The sequence below is a fragment of the Antedon mediterranea genome, chromosome 2 (genome assembly GCF_964355755.1).
Source record: "Antedon mediterranea chromosome 2, ecAntMedi1.1, whole genome shotgun sequence".
Lineage (NCBI taxonomy): Eukaryota > Metazoa > Echinodermata > Crinoidea > Comatulida > Antedonidae > Antedon > Antedon mediterranea.
Genome location: NC_092671.1, coordinates 23,603,949 through 23,627,299, shown reverse-complemented (window position 1 = coordinate 23,627,299; position 23,351 = coordinate 23,603,949). Strand labels below are relative to the sequence as shown.

Here is a 23,351-nt window from a genome sequence, read left to right as displayed (position 1 = left end):
AGTTACCGAGATATTGACATATTCAAACATTAGAGGTCAAGGGTCAAAAAAGCTTAATTTATGGTAATTTTTTGAAAAAAGTTTCTATTAGACTAAATATTAGATTTATTTTCTTAACATTTTGAGCCCATTCTCAAATCTCTGAGATTGCGTGTTATTGAGATATTAGGCAATCAAGGTCAAAGGTCAAACTGAAAAATAAAGCCTTTGCGGCCATTTTTGTACAATTATTTTCATTATAGCGAATATAAATATATATCTTCCAAGCATTTTGAAAAAAAAATAAATGTAAAATGTCTCTGCGTTGTCAAGATATGGCGATTTTTAGTTATATAATAGAAAAATATATAAATTGAGGTCAGAGGTCACAGAGGTCAAATCAGATTTCCAGTAACTTTGTTTTGGCATCTCCACACTATACTCTACCAAACTGCTATACTGAAATATTTGTATCCAGTCTGGTAACATCCCACCCCTTTTTCTCCCCTTAGGGACTGGACTATATAGTGCTTGTTGCGGTGTGCATCTCGGAGCTTTTAGCAGGAATCTGGCCATTTGTAGCTGTAATTTTTCTAAATTGTAAATATCGCTTTTTGAATTACAGTGCCATACACCACATGCATAGTTAATCGAGGGAAGTGCAATTGTTTTCCATAGGATATTCCCGAAATAGACCCTATTGAAATCATCAAGATTTCCTATTATACCTTTAATATATGCGATTAGACGATTTCCTTTTTGTATAACATGTTGGTAGTGACCATGCTCTTTTTGATTTGCACAAATTATTACACCTAGATATTTATAATTGTTTACCTCAGTTATAAATTCATCTCCAATTTTCCATTTTTTATCACGATTGACACGTTTCCCAGTAACCATTACATTAGATTTGTCATAATTGAAGCTTAACTTCCACTCCTTTGCATATTTCCCTGCAATATCCAGCATTTTTAACATTTCAAATTCATTATTAGCTAGCAAAACAACATCATCGGCCCAAAAGAGGCCACCCATCCATGAACCATTCATTCTAACTCCTAAATCATTACTACGGAGCATTTTAACAAATTCATTTATGAAGATACAAAATAATATTGGGGATAAAACGCATCCCTGTTTTACACCCTTATTTACATTAAATTGATCTGTAAGATCATTCCCCATTCTAACCTTTGCTTTGACATTACTATACAAACACTTAATGATTCGCCAAACCTTTCCCCTTATTCCGACATCCCACGCTGATTTTAATAGGCCTTCACGCCACACACTGTCAAAAGCTTTTCGGAAGTCCAGGAAGGCTAGATATGTATTTTTCCCTTCTTTTGTTCGACATGTTAGAATACTTTTAAGGGTAAAAATATGATCTTCACATCTATGTTGTGATCTAAAGCCTCCCTGGACTTCCGAGAGCAGATCTTCTTTTTCAATGAAACTAGAGATATGCATAGAAATAACTCTGTTAAATATTTTTGATATACATGAAGTTAGTGAAATACCTCTATAGTTGTTTAAATCTGCTTTGTCCCCTTTTTTAAAGATTGGAACAATTATACTCAAGTTCCATTCACTTGGGATCTTTTCAATTTGAATTAATTTGTTAAATAACTGCATTAGAGACATTACAATTGCATTACCACCATTTTTAAGAAGTTCGTTCGTAATATTGTCAACTCCTGGTGCTTTATTATTTTTTGCAGCCAACAATGCTTCCCGTATTATCTGTAGATCCATTATTATATCTGTTAACAGGTTTTGATTATCATTGTTATTGTCATGAGTATTGTAAGATCTATTGTACAATTCATTAACTTCTCTGTTTATTAGATAGGAAAAGCAATCTTTATCTGTGTTAGGCTCACCAAGATTTTCCCAGTATTTTTTAGCATTGTCCAAAATTTCTTTTTTGTCTGTAATAATTTCCCCTGAATCTAAAGATTTAATACAAGTGATACCTGATTTGTGTTTTCCATCAGCACTTTTTAAGATATTCCAGAAGTCCCTGCAGGAAGGCCCCCCTTTATTTGCAATTTCAACAGATTTATTAACTCTACTCTCTATAATTTTCCTAGCAATTAAATTTTTTACGTAGATTCTTTTTTCCTGGTACGTTTGCCATAATGTTTCATTGTGGTTTTTATTCGAACCAGTTTTAGTACTGTATCTATGTTCTCTTGCAGCTTTTCTTCTCTCCATAATTGCGGATTTTATTTCATTATCAAACCAATGTTTTTGTTTTTTGTTTATTTGTTTAGTTCCTATGCCTTTCTTTGCTGCGTCTATTACAATTTTCTTCCAAGAATCCCACAGAATATCTACGTCATTAAATTTTTCTATGTCCCAATTTGCAAAAGCTTCTTGGAGATTTTGCTGATAATTTGAGTAGTCCTGTAAGTTTTTTATGTTCCATATATGGTTTTTTGTTTCATTGTTTCTAATTTTAGATTGGCTCATATTGGGTTCTAGTTCTAATAATAATGTATTATGGTCACTTCCTGTGCCAAGTTTTCTATCTTCATCTATAATAAATTTAGCAACATAACTAATAATATTTCTTGAACACAACATGTAATCGATTGTACTTTTCTGATAACCCCTACACCAAGTTATTGTACCCTCACAAAAAATAGTACAATTCAAGATTGTCATATTTGAATCATCTCTGAAATTTAGTAAACCTTTTCCATTGTTATTAACATCAGGGTCACCATTAGGTATATTATGACCAATGTGACCATTGAAATCGCCCATTATTATAATGGATGAGTCACTGTCTTTGTTTTCTAGTTGAATAACTTCTGATAAAAGCTGGTTATATAATTCATTAGACTTATCAGTATCAGCCCCATCTACTGGGAAATAAACAACAGAGATAAATAAAGTACCACAATCATTGAATTTAACTTTAACCCATAGCCTTTCAAAATCGTCATCTTTACACTTAAATACATCATCGTCTAAAATAATAATATTATTTGAAATGAAGGCTCCTATTCCCCCACCTCCCTTATTTTTTCTGTTTTTACCTATCCATTTATAACCACTTATATTCATATAAGAATCATTTTTTAGAAAGGTTTCTGCAATTCCAAAAACTTGTATATTATTTTGTACAATAATATCTGATATTTCCTTAATTTTAGCTTTTGTTAAGTGATTAACATTGTTAAAAGCTAATTTAATGTTATCATTACGTATATTAGTATTACTATTTTGGAATTTTTTCTTACCACCTCGTCTATTTCGTTTTCTTTTAGGTGTGTTTTTTTCTTGTACTCTTAAGCTTTGTGTCTCTAAATAAGTGGTTTCACTCGGTATAAAGTCTCTGCTGTTGCAATTAAATTCGTCGCTAAGAGGGTAGAAATTGTTTGCTGAGAGTAAAGCATTGTTGCTTGCAATGTCCTATTGGTGATGATTATTGAGCTGGTCCTGTCTGAATGAATTTTCTAGACGTCCTTTTCTGTTGGTATTATTAGCATTTGTGTAGCCAAATTTCTTGGGATGGTTTCCATAATCATGTGATGTGGTGTTTGAATATGATCTGGTTCTCCAACCTCTGTATGGTCCACTTCTCAATTGATCTTGTCTTTGGTAGTTTGTTGCATATTGCCTTGGTTGCTGTCTTCGTACAAATGGTTTTATGATCGTATGTCGCTCATTTAAGTTCCTAAGAAGGCATTTTGTACCAGATTTGGAAAGGTGCAAACCACTTCCGTTGAGGTGCGATTGTAAAACTGTACCATTCTTCAGGAAAAATGTTTCATCGTTATCAACTAGACTACAGCAGTTGTTGTTAGCTATCTCTTTAATTTTTGCATTCATCGAAGCAATCCTAGGTAAATGATCATCACTGTCAGTTCTCGGGCACACTGTAGAAAGCACAATCTTTGTTGTTGGAGCTTTAAGTTTTACCTCATTTATCATTTCTTCATAGTTGACAAGACCTTCTTCCAAATCATTATCGGATGTACAATTGTTTGTACCAACATGGATGAGGATCGAGCTAAAATCTTCTGGTTTACTGAGTTGTTGTTTTACATCCTTAACTTTCCCTCCACGTATGCAGTTCACTTTTGAGTTACTAAGGCCTCTTTCGCTTATGTCCTTTATAATAGAGTCACCTATTATACAGCTTGGTTTGTCATCAGTAGTTCTCAGTTCTTGAGAGTTATTGGGCATAGAGCTTGTATTACTTTTATTGAGCTGCATCTCTAAAATCACAGACTTTTGCTCATCTACTAGCTTTGTTAAGGAGGCAACACCATCTACTAGTTTGTTCAGCATATCTAGTTGTAACTTGTTCTGTTTTTCAAGTTCCAAGACATTCCTTGGTAGGTAACAACATGATAAACAGATCCACGACTTGGATGTAGAATTTGGGTTAATGTCCACACACACTCTATGATATGTCTCTTTACACAGTAGGCATTCTGTTGACTTTCCATTACTTTCATCAAAGTTTAACTTGCAGTTATCAATACACTTAATCTTTCTGTTGGTGATTGGTTGCGGTTGTGAACGACTTTTACTACTACTAGGGCTGGAGTCAGATTGCGATTTCCGAGGGCTCACGTTTTTCTTAGCACTACCCATTATTCAAGTTATAAAGAATATTTGTTTGTTTGGTGGGCAAATTGAGTTCTTTTGTTTAAGAACAATAGAATAACAGCACAGGAAGTATCAGTGCACGAGTTGTTTATTCAAGTAGCTTGGGCCTAGACAACTTTGGTCAAGGGCTGGAATGTGCTCCACTTAGTTATGGTATTGTTTGGCCTAGGAAGATCGACAAATTAGATCTTCAAAAAAAGTTATCATAACAAACCTGGTTGTAAATGAAATCCTCAAGTAATGTTACCATGTAATTAAAGATGATGCTGGCATGAAAAATCATCACATAATCTGGTTATGATACAAAAATTGAAAATTTTAGGCAGACGTCTGTTCCGCACATGTTCACTAACCTAGCCACTTTCCTTATACAAATTTCAAAGACCGCGCATTGCGCTTCTACGTGTCAAATTTTCTTCCAATCCTTATATTTATTTGCTCAATTCATTATCTTTCGAAATTGTCATCTTCGAGTTTATTTTGAAAATTCCATCATACCAAAAAATTAGAACACGATATGAGTCCCGTAATTTCACCTATGCTACACTGTATATAGATATACAGTATAGCAGCAGCACTTGCCAGGTTTATATTCTGACGTTATCCAAATTCCTTCACTTGCACTGATGAAGGGCTAGTGTTGCCCGAAAGCTCTGCTAACTTTTCTGGCTGTTTACTTTATCGTTTTGATTTAGCTTTTCGCTTTTTATTTTTGTATCTCCATTGAGATCCAGCCACTGACACCCACAGCATTGTCATTTTTTTCAGTAATTTGCCTTTGGATTGATATACAGTATATACTGTACATATTGTATGACACATAATAGGTAGAACTCAGCACTTTAAGTAGGTATCCCAATGAAGCGGATTTTCGTTACCGCGATTTTAACACGTTCGTGAAATTTCAAAAAGTGACGTGTCTTTGAAGTTAAAAATATACTATTTCTTATATACACATGTGAATAAAAATTATATGTCTGGAAAGATCTTGTTTAAAGGATTATTTTCATATATTTTTAATCTATGTTTATTAAATATTTTAATAGAAAACGCGAGTTAAAAATGAGGTACAAAAGCCAGCGAGCCGAAATCCGCGCGCTAAAAATAACTTTGGAAAACACCTACCCATTTTCAAAACACGATCGCACGAGGTCCATAATAGGTGGTGGAGTAATTTTTGTTGCATGTTATCAGGCTTTAAATACTCTTTATTTTGATATGTAAATCGGTTATTATTAATATGTACATCCGCCTCAAATGTCAATTTTAACGATAAAAATTGAATTTTTTAGTCTTTCTCATTATCAAAATCTGGCTAATTTAGTATTGAATTGAAGCTAATTTATATTTCTGTTTGATAAACCACATCGTTTTATTTGACTTTGCGTGGACCTCGTGCGAAGAGGCCAACAAGACCAACCACTGAAAAAAATAATCCCTACCATAAATATCAGTGTTTACCATTTTCCTTACGGGGGGATTCAGTTCTCCGCTTATTACTAAATTACCGTCGCCCAGACAATGTGCATGGTATGCATGTATTAGCGCGTTAATTAATGATTGGATAACCCTGCAGTGGACTGTTCCATTTTCTGAACTAGTCTTCGCCGCACACGAGGCATGTCGAAAAATGTCGCCTCATGGAATATTTGCTTCGAAACGTCAATTTTACCGATTTATTAAATTATTTAATAAGTGGAATATTTATAAATCTACTATATAAAGCAAGTTCGTTAGGAAGAAATGTACCGAAGAAATTTAAGAAGCTTTGATTTTGCTATGCAGCGGCCGTAAGCCATTCTATGTAGGCGGCCGAAACGCGCTTTGGCCTGTGTTGCCGTTGTATGTCTACGCTGTTTCTAGGCCTAAATTTTATTCCGTATATTTCAATTCAAAGTGCAACTTTCGGTTAGAATAATCGAAAGGGAAATAAAATTAAACATGTTACAATTATACCATTGAGGTAATTACTTTGTTAAATAAAAAATTTCTTCCCGATATTTCTTAGTTTAGGCAGAATTTAGCGTCAGGCTTTTATTTAGACCTTCTAGGGGCCTATATAACTTAACTTGTAGTAGGCGCGGCCGAGTCTACGTTCGGCCCGGCGCTCCAAATGGAATCGAACACATAATAAGCACGGGCTTAATTCTTATTTTTGGCGGTTCGAAAATCAATTAAAATAATATATGATTATAAATATAACTTTAAATACTAGAATTATAAAAAAAATGTATACTTACGAAAAATAATATTTAATGAAAAGAAACAATACCCACACAGTTTTTTAACGCAATATTATTTTTTTTCACATTTTAACATTTTTTAACAATATTTTATGTTGTATTTCAGAATTACCTACCTGTCAATATAAATAACCTTACTAAAATACATATTACATTTTATGCAATGCAAAAAAAAAGAGTTAATTCACACATTGGTTCAAAAGTTATGAATCATTTAAAGACAGGAACTTTTTGCGCATTTTTGAGACATTGGGAAAATCACGCGTAAAAAGCCCTCGGACGAATTTTGGAGGGCGATATCTAAAAAAAAAAATGTCGAGGACACCCAAAAAAAATATATTCTTGTACAACTCTGTTGTATCTATGGGTTTGGAAAAAATAAGAACTTTAAAATTATTAGTATAAAAGTTATAACCCTTCAAAAATGGGTTCAAATATAATTAGAAAAAGTGCCATTTTTCAAGCAAAAATCACAGTTTTTTGGGCACTTTAACGGACCATAACTTTTGAATGGATAATCCGATTTCTATCATTTAAATTGCAAAAGTTTATGTTCAGTAAGTTCCTTCTGATTAACTGAAAGAAAAAGTACCATCATTAATTTGAATTTTTACATTGGGATACCTACTTTAAGTGTATATGCATCATGTCATAGGATGGCGTACATCAACTTTTAACGATCGTATGTTAACGTACATGCATGTTTAAAAAATGTTAATTTTATTAAAATGATAAAAATGATCACCTATAATTCGTCAATGTGACGAATTAAATTCTAGTTTTTAATGAATACTGTAAATTTAGTAGTACAGTATACTGGTTTTCATTAAGTGTTAAAATATGTACCAAAAGTACAATACTTACCAACTTTCTATATCATTGAGTAAAAGATTTACAAACATTTTCCCTTACGTAAATTTATATATAGATTATTCGCGTTTTTTCTGACCTCAGTCGTTAAATAAAAATACTATGTGCTTTATTAGTAAGCACACGGTTTATCATGTCAATAAAATGGCTTTCTATTTGGCCTTCTCTACATCAATCAATCAAATAAAAAATTTAATTATTTTATTTTAAATTAATTGACAAATTAATCGAACAAAAGAAGCCATAGATCCATAATAATAAACAACCACATAAACTTTGTACAAATTTTGCTGGTAGTTGTGTTCATGCTAAGAAAAAATTGCTTAAAAAATGTTTTTGCATCAATAATATGTTAAATAATAGTGGAATTACGTAATTCCGCAACCAATGATTTGTGACGGAATTTCAGGTTTAAAACTTCAATAACTTAGGAAATAAAAAAAATTAAAAACAATAATTATCATAATATAATGTCTATACTGTTGCTTGATTTGCATTAGTCTTGATTTTTTACAGAAGTTATTATTTTATTAGAAATCCTAAAAAAAAAAACTTTTTTGTGTCGGAATTACAAAATGATACATTATTATTGGACCAAATTTAATTAATGTAAAATCAGAAATTAATTTTTTGTTTTGTGTCTAAAATGTTATGTACTAAACTGAAATAACATGGATTTTAACTTTTTACACCACTCTGATTATTTATTACTGAAGCTGAAAAAGGTCATACATTTCTCATTTTCATTACATTTTTAGGTATCAATGTTTGAATCAAATTTTCCATATCATATCAAGGCCCTAATTTTTATTTTTTTCATATAACCTAATTCTCTATAAAATAATCTTTAATTTGATACCAAATATAGTTTGATTGGTTTAATTTGAAAAAATGGAAAAAAATCCTCTGCACTATGGAATTGCCCTATGTGAACTTTAAACTTGTACACTGTGCTCAGCGGTGGCGGCAGGATCTTTCAGACGCGGGGGCTAAACTCCCCGACGGAGGGGCTATGCGAGCGAAACGAGCATCGCTAGGCTGGGGGCCAGGGGGCGAAGCCCCAAGAAGCAACGCGTTATAGCGTTTAATCAGATTTAGGGTAGCCAACTTTTTCCATTTTGTATGGTACATAAATAAAATACTGTGTGAAAAACACATTGCACATATATAATTAAGTACGTCTCCAGGACCAGCCCTACCATTAGGGTTGAGCTGCTAAGAAAATTGTGAAAATAGAACTGCTAGGTACCTGGAAATTGCACTTATATAGGCCCATATTGATAAATGAAACGAAATTATAATGTCTACAGGACCAGCCCGCCATGGATGGTTGGGTGGAGCTAAGAAAATTGTGAAAAATAGAGCTGCTAGGTCCCTGCAAAACATTGAAATATGAAACGAAATTATAGGTCTACAGGTGGAGCTAAGAACATTTTGGAAAATAGAGTTGCTAGGTCCCGGAAATTTAACTTATAATAGTTCGAAGCATAAAACAAAATATATACCGGTACGTCTCTAGAACCAGCCCTACCATGGATATAAAACATTTTTTTTTTAAAGAGAGCTCTATCCCAGACAATTCACTAACTGTATATTGTACATCGAAATATAAAACGAAATGTATAAGTATCCATGACCAGCTCTTGGGGACGGTTGAGCTAAGACAATTTTGAAAACTAGAGCTGCAGATCTTTAAAAACTACACTTACACTTCAGGACTGGAGGCCTAAAAAAGTGACCCTTTTTACCTTTTATTTGGAGGGGAATGCGTCCGCAAGCGTAGAACATTTTCCGTCGGGGAAACCAGTTTATTTCCCAGATGTGAATATGGAATTTCAATGTAAGATGAGCAGTTCATGACATACAGGACATTGAAAATGTAATAACTTAGCTATAATAAGATGTTGGCTAAACGAAAATGGCATGTTTTTTGTTTAGTAAAAAAAGCGTGAAACCACCAAGGGTTAATCGTAAATAAAAAAATTTAACATACGAACAAAAGATCGCATAATTATAACATAATTCGTACCCTTTTGCTGTATAGCGTACGTCAATACACATTACACGACGTAATGCTTCGGTAAAGTTCGCCTGGAAACTACAGTACACATTCTGGTCCCTGGATGAAACACAATATCACACGTAAACCGCAATGGGCCGGGTCCAATGTTAAACGATTCGTACAAAGGGACACCGCCAGACATGTGCGTACCTAATGTTTATTAGATCGCTGGCAATAATGCAGGCATATAAAGTGTAATAGCCCTCCAATGTACGTATTAAAAAAATGGAACGTCATGGTTTTCTAGGCGCTGAAGCTACGAAGTGAACACTAATGATTTTTACTGTATATTATTTTCGACAGCACAGTCAGTGGTGGCGCCAGTGGGGTGCTACGGGGGCTAGGCTCCCCGACGAGGGGGCTACAGCCCCCGTAGTCCCCCGCTGGCGCCACCACTGACTGTGCTGTGTCGCACGTTGTTCGCCATGACTCACAAGCTGTAACAATGAATACCAGGGCAGGGTAGCCCTAGTATTGTGTTACAAATAAAGTAACGTATGTAACCACGGAAACATTTTGCTTTAGTCTTATCTATGAGGCTAGCTTGTATGTTATTAATGATGTACTAGGTAAAATGGGTCCTCCTAAATACTAAGACCTACCAATTTAAAGTGTTAATTTAATGAAATATTAATTTAAAGTGTTTTAATTTAATGAAATATTATATATAGAGTTCTAATAGCATTTACAACAATAAAACCTCAGTTTTAGTGCGATGTAGTCACCAGAACAGTCAGTGGTCTACGACCAGGAGAGCTGCATCAAGTGCCAAGCCTTTTGTGTCGCGAATGCGAAACTTGTCGATTATTTAACATTTTTGGTGTCTATATCGTGCTAAAATTGAGGTTTTATTGTTGGAAATACTATTAGAACTCTATATAATATAATATTTCGTTAAATTAACATTTTAAATTGGCAGGTCTTGGTAGGTCTTGGTAGGTCTTAGTATTTAGGAGGACCCGGTAAAATGTTTTAGTACGAATTTTAGTTAGGCCTATATAAATATTGTAATGATAAATAAATAATAGTGGTGGTCAGCAGCCTGTAAATCCTGGTCGGAAATTTTGAGTGCTGGGCAGGCCCGTCCGGCGCTGACCAGCGTGGTGACATCCCTGCTTATTCCAACAATTTCCTTAACTCAGTCCCATGGTGGGGCCCAGATGGTAGACTCAGTAGTCTTATATTTGCTTCATTTTGGTCATTAGTACACCTGGCCGGGCCATGGCTTGGTCCTGAGTAATTTAGGCCGCAGACTAAAAAGCTTTTAAATTTAAATGTTATTTTTGAATTGTGCAGTTAAACAAAAAAGCTGACTATACTTACTGTAGATTTGTTAATTTTACATCTAAGGTTCTAAACAAAGTAATATCTCGAACTATAACTGCTACATAGTTGAACTATAACTGCTACATAGTTGTACTATTTACCTGATATACTGATAGTTTTGCCTTTTCATGTCAGCTGCATCACTGTCGAGTCTTCTAGCAAGAATGCCTGTAAAGTGATAAGTTAGAACACATAAATAGGATACAAAAAAAAATCTGAGACAGGCGGGAGAGGCACTGTCATGTCATATATATGAGTCTGAGAGATTGGAATGTTCCATTCATCGCAAATCAATACATTTGTATAAACGTAAAAATCTATCAAAATAGTATTTTTTTAAAGAAAATCGGCCTGTCTTCAACATTATGATGCTATACTCGAGCTGTTCAACCGGTTTTCAGCCATTAAAAACAATTATCGTAGGAGGAGATAGGAAAATGCGAAGCATCCTCGTATTATTGTCTGCGGGTATTTTTCAAGACGGACATCCATTAGACAGTGTATACCACGATCGAAAAACACCCCTATTTGGGGCAAATCGTTGAACCTAAATTCGTTTTAATCGTCAATAACTAATTATCGAACTCAATTTAATTAGTAAACAGGGTTAAATCAGGTGGTTAAAATCAGTACCGAAAGTACGATCCAACTTTATATACCATCGAGTAAACATTCTAGAAATAACGCGCGATTTACCGAATTTTGCCCTTACGTAAATTTATATATAGATTAGTGGATAAAATATATTAGACAGTGATTTATAAGTGTATTGAAGACCTAATGACATCGTAGTACAGTCTCAATATTTTAATAGTTCGTCGTACCAAATCCTGATACGCCTTAGCACTGTATTCGTAATACTGTTGCAAAATTATCGTAACAATATTGTATTTCCATCGAGCAACTGTCGTAACAGAAAAATTACAATATAGTTTGCAGTACGATTAAAAAAAAATTCTAATTTGTGTTCATTCGTAGACGTATTTGTGAATGTGGGAAAGGGGTACAAGTTAAAAAATGTTAAATTTCAACGTCCATTCAAAAACCGAAGAATTTATGTTATACGGTTAAAAAAAAAGGGAATTGATGGACGGACCGACTACAGACAGACAGTTACTGAAAACCAGATTAGAAGAAAACATTTTTTCCAAGTCTTAAAAGGGAATTCTGGGTTTAAACTTTTAAATATCGTTTCTTTACCACAATGAATGTATGTATAACAAGTGAAATTTATTTAATTTCTAAATGGTACGCGCAGGAAGGATGCATCCTCTCAGTCATTAGTGGATGTATCAACTTTGGTGATTGTGTGCGAGTGGTGTCGTGGTAGGCCTAAATTAACTTTTTTTTTATTTCAATACTTTCGTCCGGATGTCTGGCGGTATCACATTCTTCAAAAATGTCATATGACGCTCTTTAAATAGTGAAGAAATTAAACAAATTTATATAGTCCAGAAACACAAGAGAATAGCCAGAAATGCGATTTACGGCCACCTAGAGAAAACCTGCCATCAAACCTGGTTACGGCCCTTCACACCTATCCAAAAAGCAACTGTGCTAGAGGTGAGGTGTTAGGAGTGGGATGCTCATTAACATTTTGTTAATAACTATATGTTTATTGTATGTCACCTTGGCAGTATTCAGTAAACAAATAAAAATAGCCTCTTTTTAATTGAAGAAATATATTGATTTTTACATCTTTTATTAAAAAAGCACAATATTGTATAACAATAGTAGGGAGGTTGCGGTGTACGTCAACAACAAAGTACAGTATTGGGTTTCATTCTATGTGACCAAAAATCTAGGTCTGTATTAATTACGGTCTTCTCTGTAGGCATTCTTTTTGAGCGATTGACTGAACGTTCTGATACTATATTTAGAATTCATCAGTGGATTAAATTAAGTTGAAAATATAGGCAAAAACAAAATAATTGAGACTAGCTTTAGCCCGGAGGAATCCTTTTAGGCAGAGCGGGCCAGCCTGGCTCCGCCCTGCACAATTACATCCCTGAAGACACTATCTTGTTTTAGGTTTTTTGATTCTTTAAAATTCTCCAAAAACTCAACAATATTTTTTCGATAATATAATGCCCCCCGCACCTCCTTAAAGCACTTCATGCGAAAACTAGTTACATGGGATCTTTCACCTTTTCTACTACAATACCCCTCCCAATCAACTCTACATCATTTTTCTCATCGCCCCCTGTTCTGACAAATCGAGCGGGACCTGACTCACCAGATGATTTAAACCAACAAAATTTTGTAAATGTAAATCTGCCTATAGATGAACCTAATTCGGCTTTCAAATTTTTCACATAATCCTTCATAATCACATCTGCCTTATTGGACAGGCCTAACAAAAAGTGGGCATTGCAATATACAAAATGGAGGTCAATTGGGCTACCAAGTGTATCAATTCTATTGACATTTAGGCCCTGTTCAGACCCATGGCGTTAGACCGTTTTAGCGTACGACGCTAAAAGAATGTGTGTCTGAACAGTTGGGGATTAGCGTACAACGCGTCGTACAACGGTTGTAGCGTTGTAGTGGAAAACGGTTGATAGTACCGTTTTAGCGTACGACGCTACTGTAAGTCAACGTTGTATCCAATCAGAACGTTTCCTGTTATGACGCGAAACAAGGTTTGACCTAGGCTGACATCTTGTATCGTCAATGTGTGAGATGGATTTCAATAACAAAAAGGCCAGAATAAATAAGGCCTAACTACACTACAAATACAACTGTTACAAAGGCTACAAACTATTATCAACTGATTACCATTATATTTTCTAACAAATGACATAAATACATGCACTTTGTATTTAAACATAGGGACTACGATCCCATCCGCTTTTAGGCCTAGCTAGGCCTAGAGCCATTCACGCATTTCATTCAAGCTAAAAACTAGCGTGGGACATCAAGTCACTCATTCCATGGAGGTATAATTCATACAGAGCAGACTAGACTGGACAAGTCCCTTTTATTAGCAAGTTAAGGGTTATTTTCAACCGACTGGACCAAAGAATATATATCTTTGACTGGACTGGATAGACTAATCACAATCATTTTTTTCTTCATCATTACGAGGCCTGCTTTATTTTCGTAACACAAGAGCCTGGGGAAAATGTTTTTTACTACAAAATAAAAACAATAGAAACAGAAATTTGGCTTTACTATATTTTCTTAAATAAATGCTGAGGTATGTTTTATTTACGGCAAATTTTGTCATAATTGTAGGGCTGAGATCTAGGCCTATATACAGTGGAAATAATGATGAAAACACGTGGGTAAGAACACATGAATATGCAACTAGAAACAACTTGGATGACGTACTTCCGTTGTAACGATAATCGTACGCTATGGGTCTGAACACCTCGTTTTTTTCTCTGCGGTTTGTAACGTGACCTTGATAGTAACGTTGCACGCTAAAACGGTCTAACGCCATGGGTCTGAACAGGGCCTTAGTTTCTGATTACAGGACCTATTTACACTGGCTCTGTCTGACATTAAAACAAACATTTTTTATAATATTGATTTATAACCTTCTTCTTTATTTGAAGGATCAAGAATGTCTCATCCATCATGGCTATTAGCAGTGTTCAATAGAGTTTGGCTATCTTTTATGGATACATATCTGAAACCATTTTGTTGTTTCAGCCACTTGTAATTTGCTGAGGTAGTGGGCCCTATCAACCATATTTTGTCGATGTCGATGGTAGATCTTTCAAATAGTTTTTTTTTATCAAACATCCATGATGACACAGTCTTAATGACCTTTGAACATTTGTTTGTAGGCACATCCAATTCTCAACCAATTCCATAATGCATTTCCCAATGTCATCAGTAAAAGACTGACCATTTGTTTCGCTCCATTTTGTTAGTATCTCCCCATCAGCCTCAGAGTTCAACACATCATTTTAACCTATTCAATTCTTTCATTGCCTGCACTTTTTTGTTACTGTACTTTACATCGCTTTCTATAAATACTTAATTGACTTTGAGTAGATTTTATTTTAGTATTCAGTTTCTCAATATGTGTGAAATAATTTTTTATTTTTTCACTAAAGGCAAGTACTTTATTTTCATTCAGTAAATGTTGTTTTTCTTGAATTCTTTCTGTATTATTTAATTTAGATTTCATGCTCTTGTACGATTTTATTACCTGTTGTGTCAGTGTTACTGGTGTCCTTTTGAAGTAATGATTGTTGGAGAAATGCCCTCAATTATCATCCACTTTTTTTAAAATTTACTATGCAATTGTCAAATACTTCATTTGTTCCATTATAGGGCAGAAATTGATGGAATTAAGCATTACTTTTAAATAAATTTGATCCAATTATGGTATGATTGGTAACCAGACATTTCATGTTATCATCTAACTTTTTACCATCTGCTACAAATGTCTTGGTGATTCTAAGTTTACTACAAGATGGTCCTGTAATTGAAATCGTATAATCATATTATAATATAATGTATATTAAGACTAATTATACAATACATATATCATTTGTTTAGTTATTTATCTATTTTAATTTTAATTCTCTCTTCAAATCCTGCTACTCCATAAATAACATCTCCTCTTTTTAACAAAGGACCTCACCAATTAAGTCACTGTTGATTGGAGTAGCTAAAAAAATATCTGTTAGTTTCTGGATTTATAACGGTTTCTATCTTGTAATCCTCTTCTATTGTAAGGTTTGCACATAATTTTGTAAGCCATGATGCGACTGTTTCCCAGTCGAGATTAGATGTAACGAGTGATCTGGATGGCAATCTTTTAATGTTATCGCAGTTCAAAAGTGATTCTCCGTGGAGAGGGAACCAACAAGATGGCGGCTGCAATCGACCAATCAGATATGCCCTACGCAGTACGCACTACTACGCCTGTGTTGAGCCTATCTGCGTGAAAACGATACGCAACGTAGCGCATTAAGCGTATAAATGCGAACGCATTCTATATGATCCTCGTATACAAAAAATGCTAGATTACCAAGAAATTATTCATTCTATTGCGATTAACAATAATTATATTTAATTTTATAAAAACTTCACTGTGCTTTGACAAGAATATGTGTTGTAATTTAAGTGGTCTTAATGTATTATATTAGATTAATATTTTTTACATTAAATAATATTTTTGAACACATTTACGGCCGCCATCTTGTTGGTTCCCTTCCTGTTGGAATCACTATTGAGTCTGGAGTGCATCCTCTAGCCTTCAGCTTACAGCTCACTGGATGTAACCTTTAAATACCCGAATTGTTTTAGTGTTTTATTGGAAATTCCTGATTTTTAACTTTCTTTCTTCCTCTTTTTATTTTTTTTAAACCATAATTAATGAGGGTGATCCATCCAGCTAATGCTGATCATTAGGAACCCTCAGAGTTTGACAAGACAAACATATACACAAGATGCTCTACATAAACAAAGTCTTCTTATAAGTCTTTGGGAGTGGAGTTTTAATTTGGTCCTTAGAAAAAATCCTGACATGACTTGAACCCAGGACCCTTGGAGTGGTAGCCAAGCATCATAACCACCAAGCCACATAACCACCAAGCCACAACTCCACTCTTCCTTGGGTAAAGAATATTGCTTTCAAGTCTTCATCATCTATTTCATTTCATTTCATTTCATTTCATTTATTTCAATATCATTATCGCAGCCTTAGCTGAATTACAAAGATATTTACATTTGTTCAATATTAAAATTTGTAAAAAAGTATAAAACCAATGATAAAAAAATATAAAAAAGGAGGAAATTTACACAATACAATACAGGAACATTCAAAAAGTTTAGCTTAAAATATTAAAATAGAAAAAAAAAACACCTAAAAGCATCAATAAAAATCGCAAAGCTGTACTGGGTGATATATACAGATTATTCATTTAGAAGCGAGATAAGGTATGGAATTGCACTTTTTCTATATCTTTCAACTCTGCATTTGGGTTGTTGATACTTTACACGTCTTAGTTTCATGTTACTTACATTCTTCACTGGAAACTATTAACAAATATTTGTACCATTTTTTAATAGTGTATTTAAAGTAAGTAAGTAATTTAATTTTTTTAATTAGCAATACATGTTTAAGTATGGCAATATGATTATTATATATGATTCTATAATAATATCGTATAGGCCTACAAATAGTATCAAAGGCGATAATTATACCAACCTATTTTTTTTACTACTTGTTGCTGTCAATGTGTACATTTTTTTCATTCATTGCGAAAAAAAAACGACAGCATTTCATAGATCTGTCCCAATTCGTCCTGTGTCGTCTAAATAACGTATTATTAATTGCTATTTATTTCATTATTATACTGACAATGACAAACAATGCTGTGCAGGGAAGTGTAACCAACAGAAATAACAGCGGCGCAGTAGGTACCGCGCATAATTGATTTTTATACCATTTTAAAGCTTATAACAAAAGCTATCAAATGACGTTTTTGTGAACACGTGCCCAGGAAGCGATTTTTTTTTTCGTACATAAGTTGGGGACCCCTTAATGAAACGTCACAAAATAAACACGAATAATTCATCAGTTAAATTTTCTTGTTCCGTGTGCACCCAAGCGTATAGCAACAAGAAGTGATTACACGACAACTGCGATACGATTCTAGGCCTATCTCCGCTGTGGTTGCGGCGTGCGATTTCATGAAAGAATAGCGGCGTTTTGTGTGGATTGTCGAAATAATCAGCCTTTAGTTTATGATAGTGTTTTTAATATAATGTATTACTAAAGAATTACATGTTAAAATTATAGTTTCTATTAATACTGTTAGGCCTAATTATTAGTCTCTAAACCCATGTCTATTCTAGTAGTAGCTGTGTGGGTGTGACGTGTGTGTTACTGTTAGGTATGACCAGGGTTCGTACACCTGTGAGCTAGTAAAATTCCAGGACATTTCAAGGACATTCAATGTCAACATTTTAAAATTTCAAGGACATTATTATACCTAAATATTAAGTTCAACAGATTAATAAAAAAAAATGAATTCGTAGTTACGATGTTTTTCAGAAATTCAAGTACTAACTGTAGCCACTAAAAAAACATACAGTACTGAAAACATAGGCGTGGGAAATCGAGTAAAATGACACGTAACGGTAGTAAAGCGTAAAGAGTTGTAACAACTCCCTGGTAAAGCCTTTGTGGAACCGCGCCAGACTTCCGCGCCTATCGAGGGTAGTCACGGCGTGTATTGAACAAAGGCTGATGTTTCCATAGTCACTGCACTGTCGACGATATTTGGTAATTTGATACTACTATAGGATGACGTTCTACAATTCGTTCGGAATTCGGAGTTTAAATGCCGTTTCTGTATATCGTATGTTTTTTTTAGAAGGTATAAATAAAAGAAATCAAACCATATTCTAATTCACTCTGAACTTTATTCAAAACGATCTTTACGATTTTTACATTGTTTATTTTTTACAACTTAGCAATTTCTGCTAATTTAATCTACACAATAGCCTAGCTATTTTTGATTTCCTCTAATTTATGTCTAATGTCTTCCTCTAGTTGAGCTAATTGCTCTTTTTTTTCAGAAGCGGTTCTACGCAAGCTATTAGCTTTGGCAATGAGGGTAAGACTACCTTTACTTTCAGCTTGATCGGAAAACTTTGCAGACGATTTTTCTAAACCCATAATATCAGCAATACATCTTTTTTTGGCTTTCTTTAAGTTATCTAACTCATCGATCGTCGATTTTCCCTTAATAGCCTTTGAAGATTCTGCCGCTTTACGTTTTTCATTATCAAGATGGAGATTATAGCATTGCCTAGCCCCACTCACAGAAGTAATTAATTGGGGCGTTATCTTTACAGACAAAACACCACCAACTGAAGCTATGTGACCGCATACAACGCGCTTCGAAACATATGTACTCTCTGACATATTGACAGCCGCTACCTCCTTGTTTACACTAAAACCTCTCTCAACAGTCGCCTGGCCATGGGAAAGCATTAGAATCAATTTTACTACCCCCCAGAATGCGTGATACTTAGTGGTTTTGCTAAGGCGGTCATAGTAAAATTCGTCAATTCTACATTTAGGATCGTATTCAGTGAAATCTGATAAATTATTTAACACAACAAAATCATAGAATTCGTTTGCCTGATTAACAATTTCATCACACATGTCATGGTTGATTTTTTGGTTGTCTGCTAATATTTTTAATACAGCCTTTAGTCTACCAACATTAAGAGATCGCGCATTACCACTTAAACAAAAATTTCTTGGATCGAGAAATTTCGCTTTTTGAACGATTCTGAAACCAAGTGGGCATTTAGATAGCACTTTCTTAACAATTGTAAGAACCATGGTCTTGCACTCATTTTTAAACCTGAGTTCTTGTAACTCGGACACCTTCTTTTTCTTGATCAACTCCTTTATATGCTCTGAAGCTAATATTCCACAGTCTACTTTGTTAGCAAGTAAATGGTTTTTCGTTTCATCTATATTAAAGTTAGTGAAACTTTGGCCATTCACGAGCCCGGAAAGGACGTCTGGTTTAATGACCAATCTCAATAGCCCTCTCAAACATGCCACTAGATCTTTCTCAAGAAACGGTATCATTGGTTGATCTGTTTGATATTTTTTAAGAAACGTTTCCATTTGTGTGGCCACCATCACAAAAAAGTGCATTCTGGGCACCGTAAATAAGTCTACTGAAGCAGCCTTCAGAGTGTCATACGACTTTGTTTTTGGGTCATTTATTTTCTTTTCGGTCACCTGCTTGATGTACGTTTTAAGGTGCGGAAAAACACTGAGAAACCGCTTCGCAACTGCAGCATTCTCCACCCATCTGTGTTTACAAAACTTAAGGCCAAACACATGTGTGCCAGTAGCGTTCTCAAAATCTTCCCGACGAGCAGGGGTGTCTTTGAACAGTATTTGTAAACTAGACAGTATGTCGTAGACCTTCCAATCAATTGACTGCACACCACTTTGAAACCCATTGTGCATTACATGAAGGCCACACGACCCAATGTTGAGAACTGATGTATTGTAATTCGTCTTTATATCGGCAGAGAGAAGTTTATAAAACTTCCAATTGACGTTTGGACCATCCATACCGATTTGAAGTAATTTTGCGAGATTTAGTTTGTCTGCACATATCTTAAAATCGGTGACGACTTTCTCAGCAGTAGCATGACCCATGAATGTACTATCAAAGAATCTAGTTTCCACGTGGTTGTTAGCCCAAAATCGGACATGGATATCCATTTGCTTTAGTTGTGTACCTTTGTTTAGACTTTCATCAAATAGTAGAACGTAATCTGACTCATCCGTAACACGTTTCAGAAGTAATGACCTAAAATGAACAAAACTTAGACTAAAAACATTTGTTTTTCATACTCACCAGGCTATTACTCAATACAGAAATGCCTATTACAATTATTTATTTAATCTAAATTGTAGGCCTATATCAATCGATATCAAACAAAACTTACCTAAAATATGGCGCTAACCCATAATTAACAACATAAGCAGACTTTTTTTCACCACAACTAAATTTTGCAGCTATTCCACTATCTGGAAACATCGCCTGGAATACTTCATTTATTTGAAGTGCCGGTTAGTCATGAATAAGGCCCACAATATTTCTGCTTTACGAATCTCCTCACTACTACTGAAATACTGCATCGTCGCCGGGCCACTTGGGTTCGTACGTTTCGGTATACTATTATCAACACTAGTTCCTGGTATGTCTTGTTGTTCAATAATACTGGTGATGGTACTATTAGATTTACTGGTGGATGTTGTTGGGTTGGACTTACTAAAAAATTGATTAACTTCTTGCGTCGTATTGTTAAACCTCAACTCCATTTGTTGTTTATGCTTTTTTCCGTTTTGATGAGATATTAACGCCGACCGTCCCATGTTGGAGATATCTAATGTTTTTCTACATAGTTTACACTTTGCCTCCGTTTTTATTGACGCACGGTTAATCCACGGGGAAAATTTGCTATCAAAAAGCCAGGACTCTTGAAAAAAGCATGTACGCGGCATGTTGGATAGATTTCCACTGACGAGAAACGCACGATAAAAAACTCATCGGCAGCCATATAGAGACCGCTAATATACGCGCTTGCGGTGTGAGAGAGCCTCGCTGAGAGAGGTCACTATACTCGCATTCTATTTATAGCTTATCAGAGGCTATAAATAGAATGCGAGTATAGTCACTAATTAAAGTGTAATGCTAAAATGCTATGCATGTTTACAATATTACATTCGTTAAATTAATTTTTAAACAAAATCGGAACACAAAAAGGGCCAAGTATTTATTTCAATAGTAATAGCTATTATGCAATAATGTACTGTGGGGGAACAAAAGAATAGTTGGGCAAAGTTTTTTCAAGGTGATTGTCATCTGAACATCACTGGCCAGTGGCGTTCTGCAGTCAACAACCAACCTGATAAGAAAGCCTATTTCATGTACGAGCATTTATCGGCGGCGGAAAAGTCGGCACGTACAAACGTTGTTATCTTCCATGTACTTTCATACTTAATACTTTTATTGTTCAGTGTTTTCAAAACTTTATTAAAAAGAATTCATATAACTTTATTGTATTTTAACAATTTTCAGGACATTCAAGGACAAATGCCAATTTCAAGGACTTTCCAGTACTTGAAAAAAGAGATTTATTTTTCCATGACTTTCAAGGAATTTAAGGACGCGTACGAACCCTGTATGACACAGTCCGAGTAATAAGTCAGCAAAATTAAACAATTACATTACACAAAAATACATTTTTTATTCTCGTGGTTCTAATCTTTCCATCTCATGTGTTCATATATGCGCATTTTTAAAGTTCCTTTGAGTATTATTTATTTTACATACGAAAAGTCAAATGAACAAAGAATTATGAAAGAAGAGACATTTATCTTTGTTTTGATATATAATTTATTGGAAAAAATTACAAATTATGGTAAGAAAATGCAAGTTGTAAGTGGACAATTTTTGTGAAAGAAACCCTGTTTCCAACAGTTTACGCCACGTTGTTGGCATACCTAATGAATGGCTATCCTACTAATGTTTTTGGGACTAGCCTATAGACAATAGGCCCATAAATAACAAAACTAAACCTGATCCTGTTATCTAACACTAAAATATCAAACCTAACGCCTAAATAATCTAATATTATATCGGTAGGTCGACTAAAGTTACTAGAAGAGTATAAAAATTACGTTTGTTACAAATGTTTTTGGACTGAAATTAGCCAAACCCTAACAAATTCATTCAAATATTCCTTTCAAAGAGGAAGTCTCTCTATTTCACAAAGGCGTGGGTTAATATCATTGATTCCCAAAAAAGACAAATTGCCAATGTTGTTAAAAAACTGGCGTCCCATCTCATTACTGAACGTCGATTATAAGATCATTTCCAAGACCATTGCGACACGACTAAAAGGAGTATTACCATCTGTGATTAGCCCTGATCAAACTTGATTCCTTAAGGGACGATACATTGGCGAGAATATAAAACTGCTCTTTGACATTACTGAACATGCACAATGAAAAAATCTTCCGAATCTACTTTTTTTCGTAGATTTTAAAAAAGCATTCGATAAAATAAGATGGGACTTTGTTTACTATGCACTAGAACAATTTGGATTTGAAAATAATTTTACAAATTAGATAAAAATTCTCTATAATGATATTTTTAGTTGTGTTATTAATAACGGATTGTCTTCTGAATTTTTTAGTCTTAGTCTGGGTTTATGACAAGGATGTCCTCTATCACCATACTTGTTTATTCTATGTTTGGAAATCCTAGGCAATGCAGTCCATCAAACAGAAAAAATAGAAGGTATATCCTATAATAACGTAAACATTAAATTAAGTCAATTTGCTGACGACACGGTATTCTATATAAACGATTCCAATTCAATAAAGGCCATTATGGACACTTTAGACTTATTTGCTTTATCCTCAGGGCTTAAGATAAATTATGAAAAAAGTAATATAATGGGAATGGGCTCATTAAGAAATTCGGATTTTAAAATTCCCACCAAACAAAACATAATATGGACTAACAAACCCATACAATACCTTGGTATAAATGTTTCAAGTAATTTAGATAATATATTTGATTTAAATTTTCCACAAAAATCTAAAGATATCGATAAAATACTAAACATGTGGAGAAAAAGATCCCTAACCTTATTTGGAAAAATTACTATAATAAAAACACTGGTTCTGCCTATTTTAACTTTTCACTTTTCAAACTTAC

The 23,351-nt window shown here is 34.3% G+C and overlaps 1 protein-coding gene across 1 annotated transcript in view; it reads right to left on the bottom strand.

Moving 5' to 3' along the window:
* The window catches only part of LOC140040738 (bifunctional purine biosynthesis protein ATIC-like), a 117,560-nt gene that overhangs the window by 43,317 nt on the left and 50,892 nt on the right, over positions 1–23,351 (bottom strand). The window contains exon 4 of the mRNA XM_072086895.1: positions 11,214–11,280. Within this exon, the coding sequence (XP_071942996.1) occupies positions 11,214–11,280 (67 nt within the window). The remainder of the gene's footprint in view (positions 1–11,213; positions 11,281–23,351) is intronic.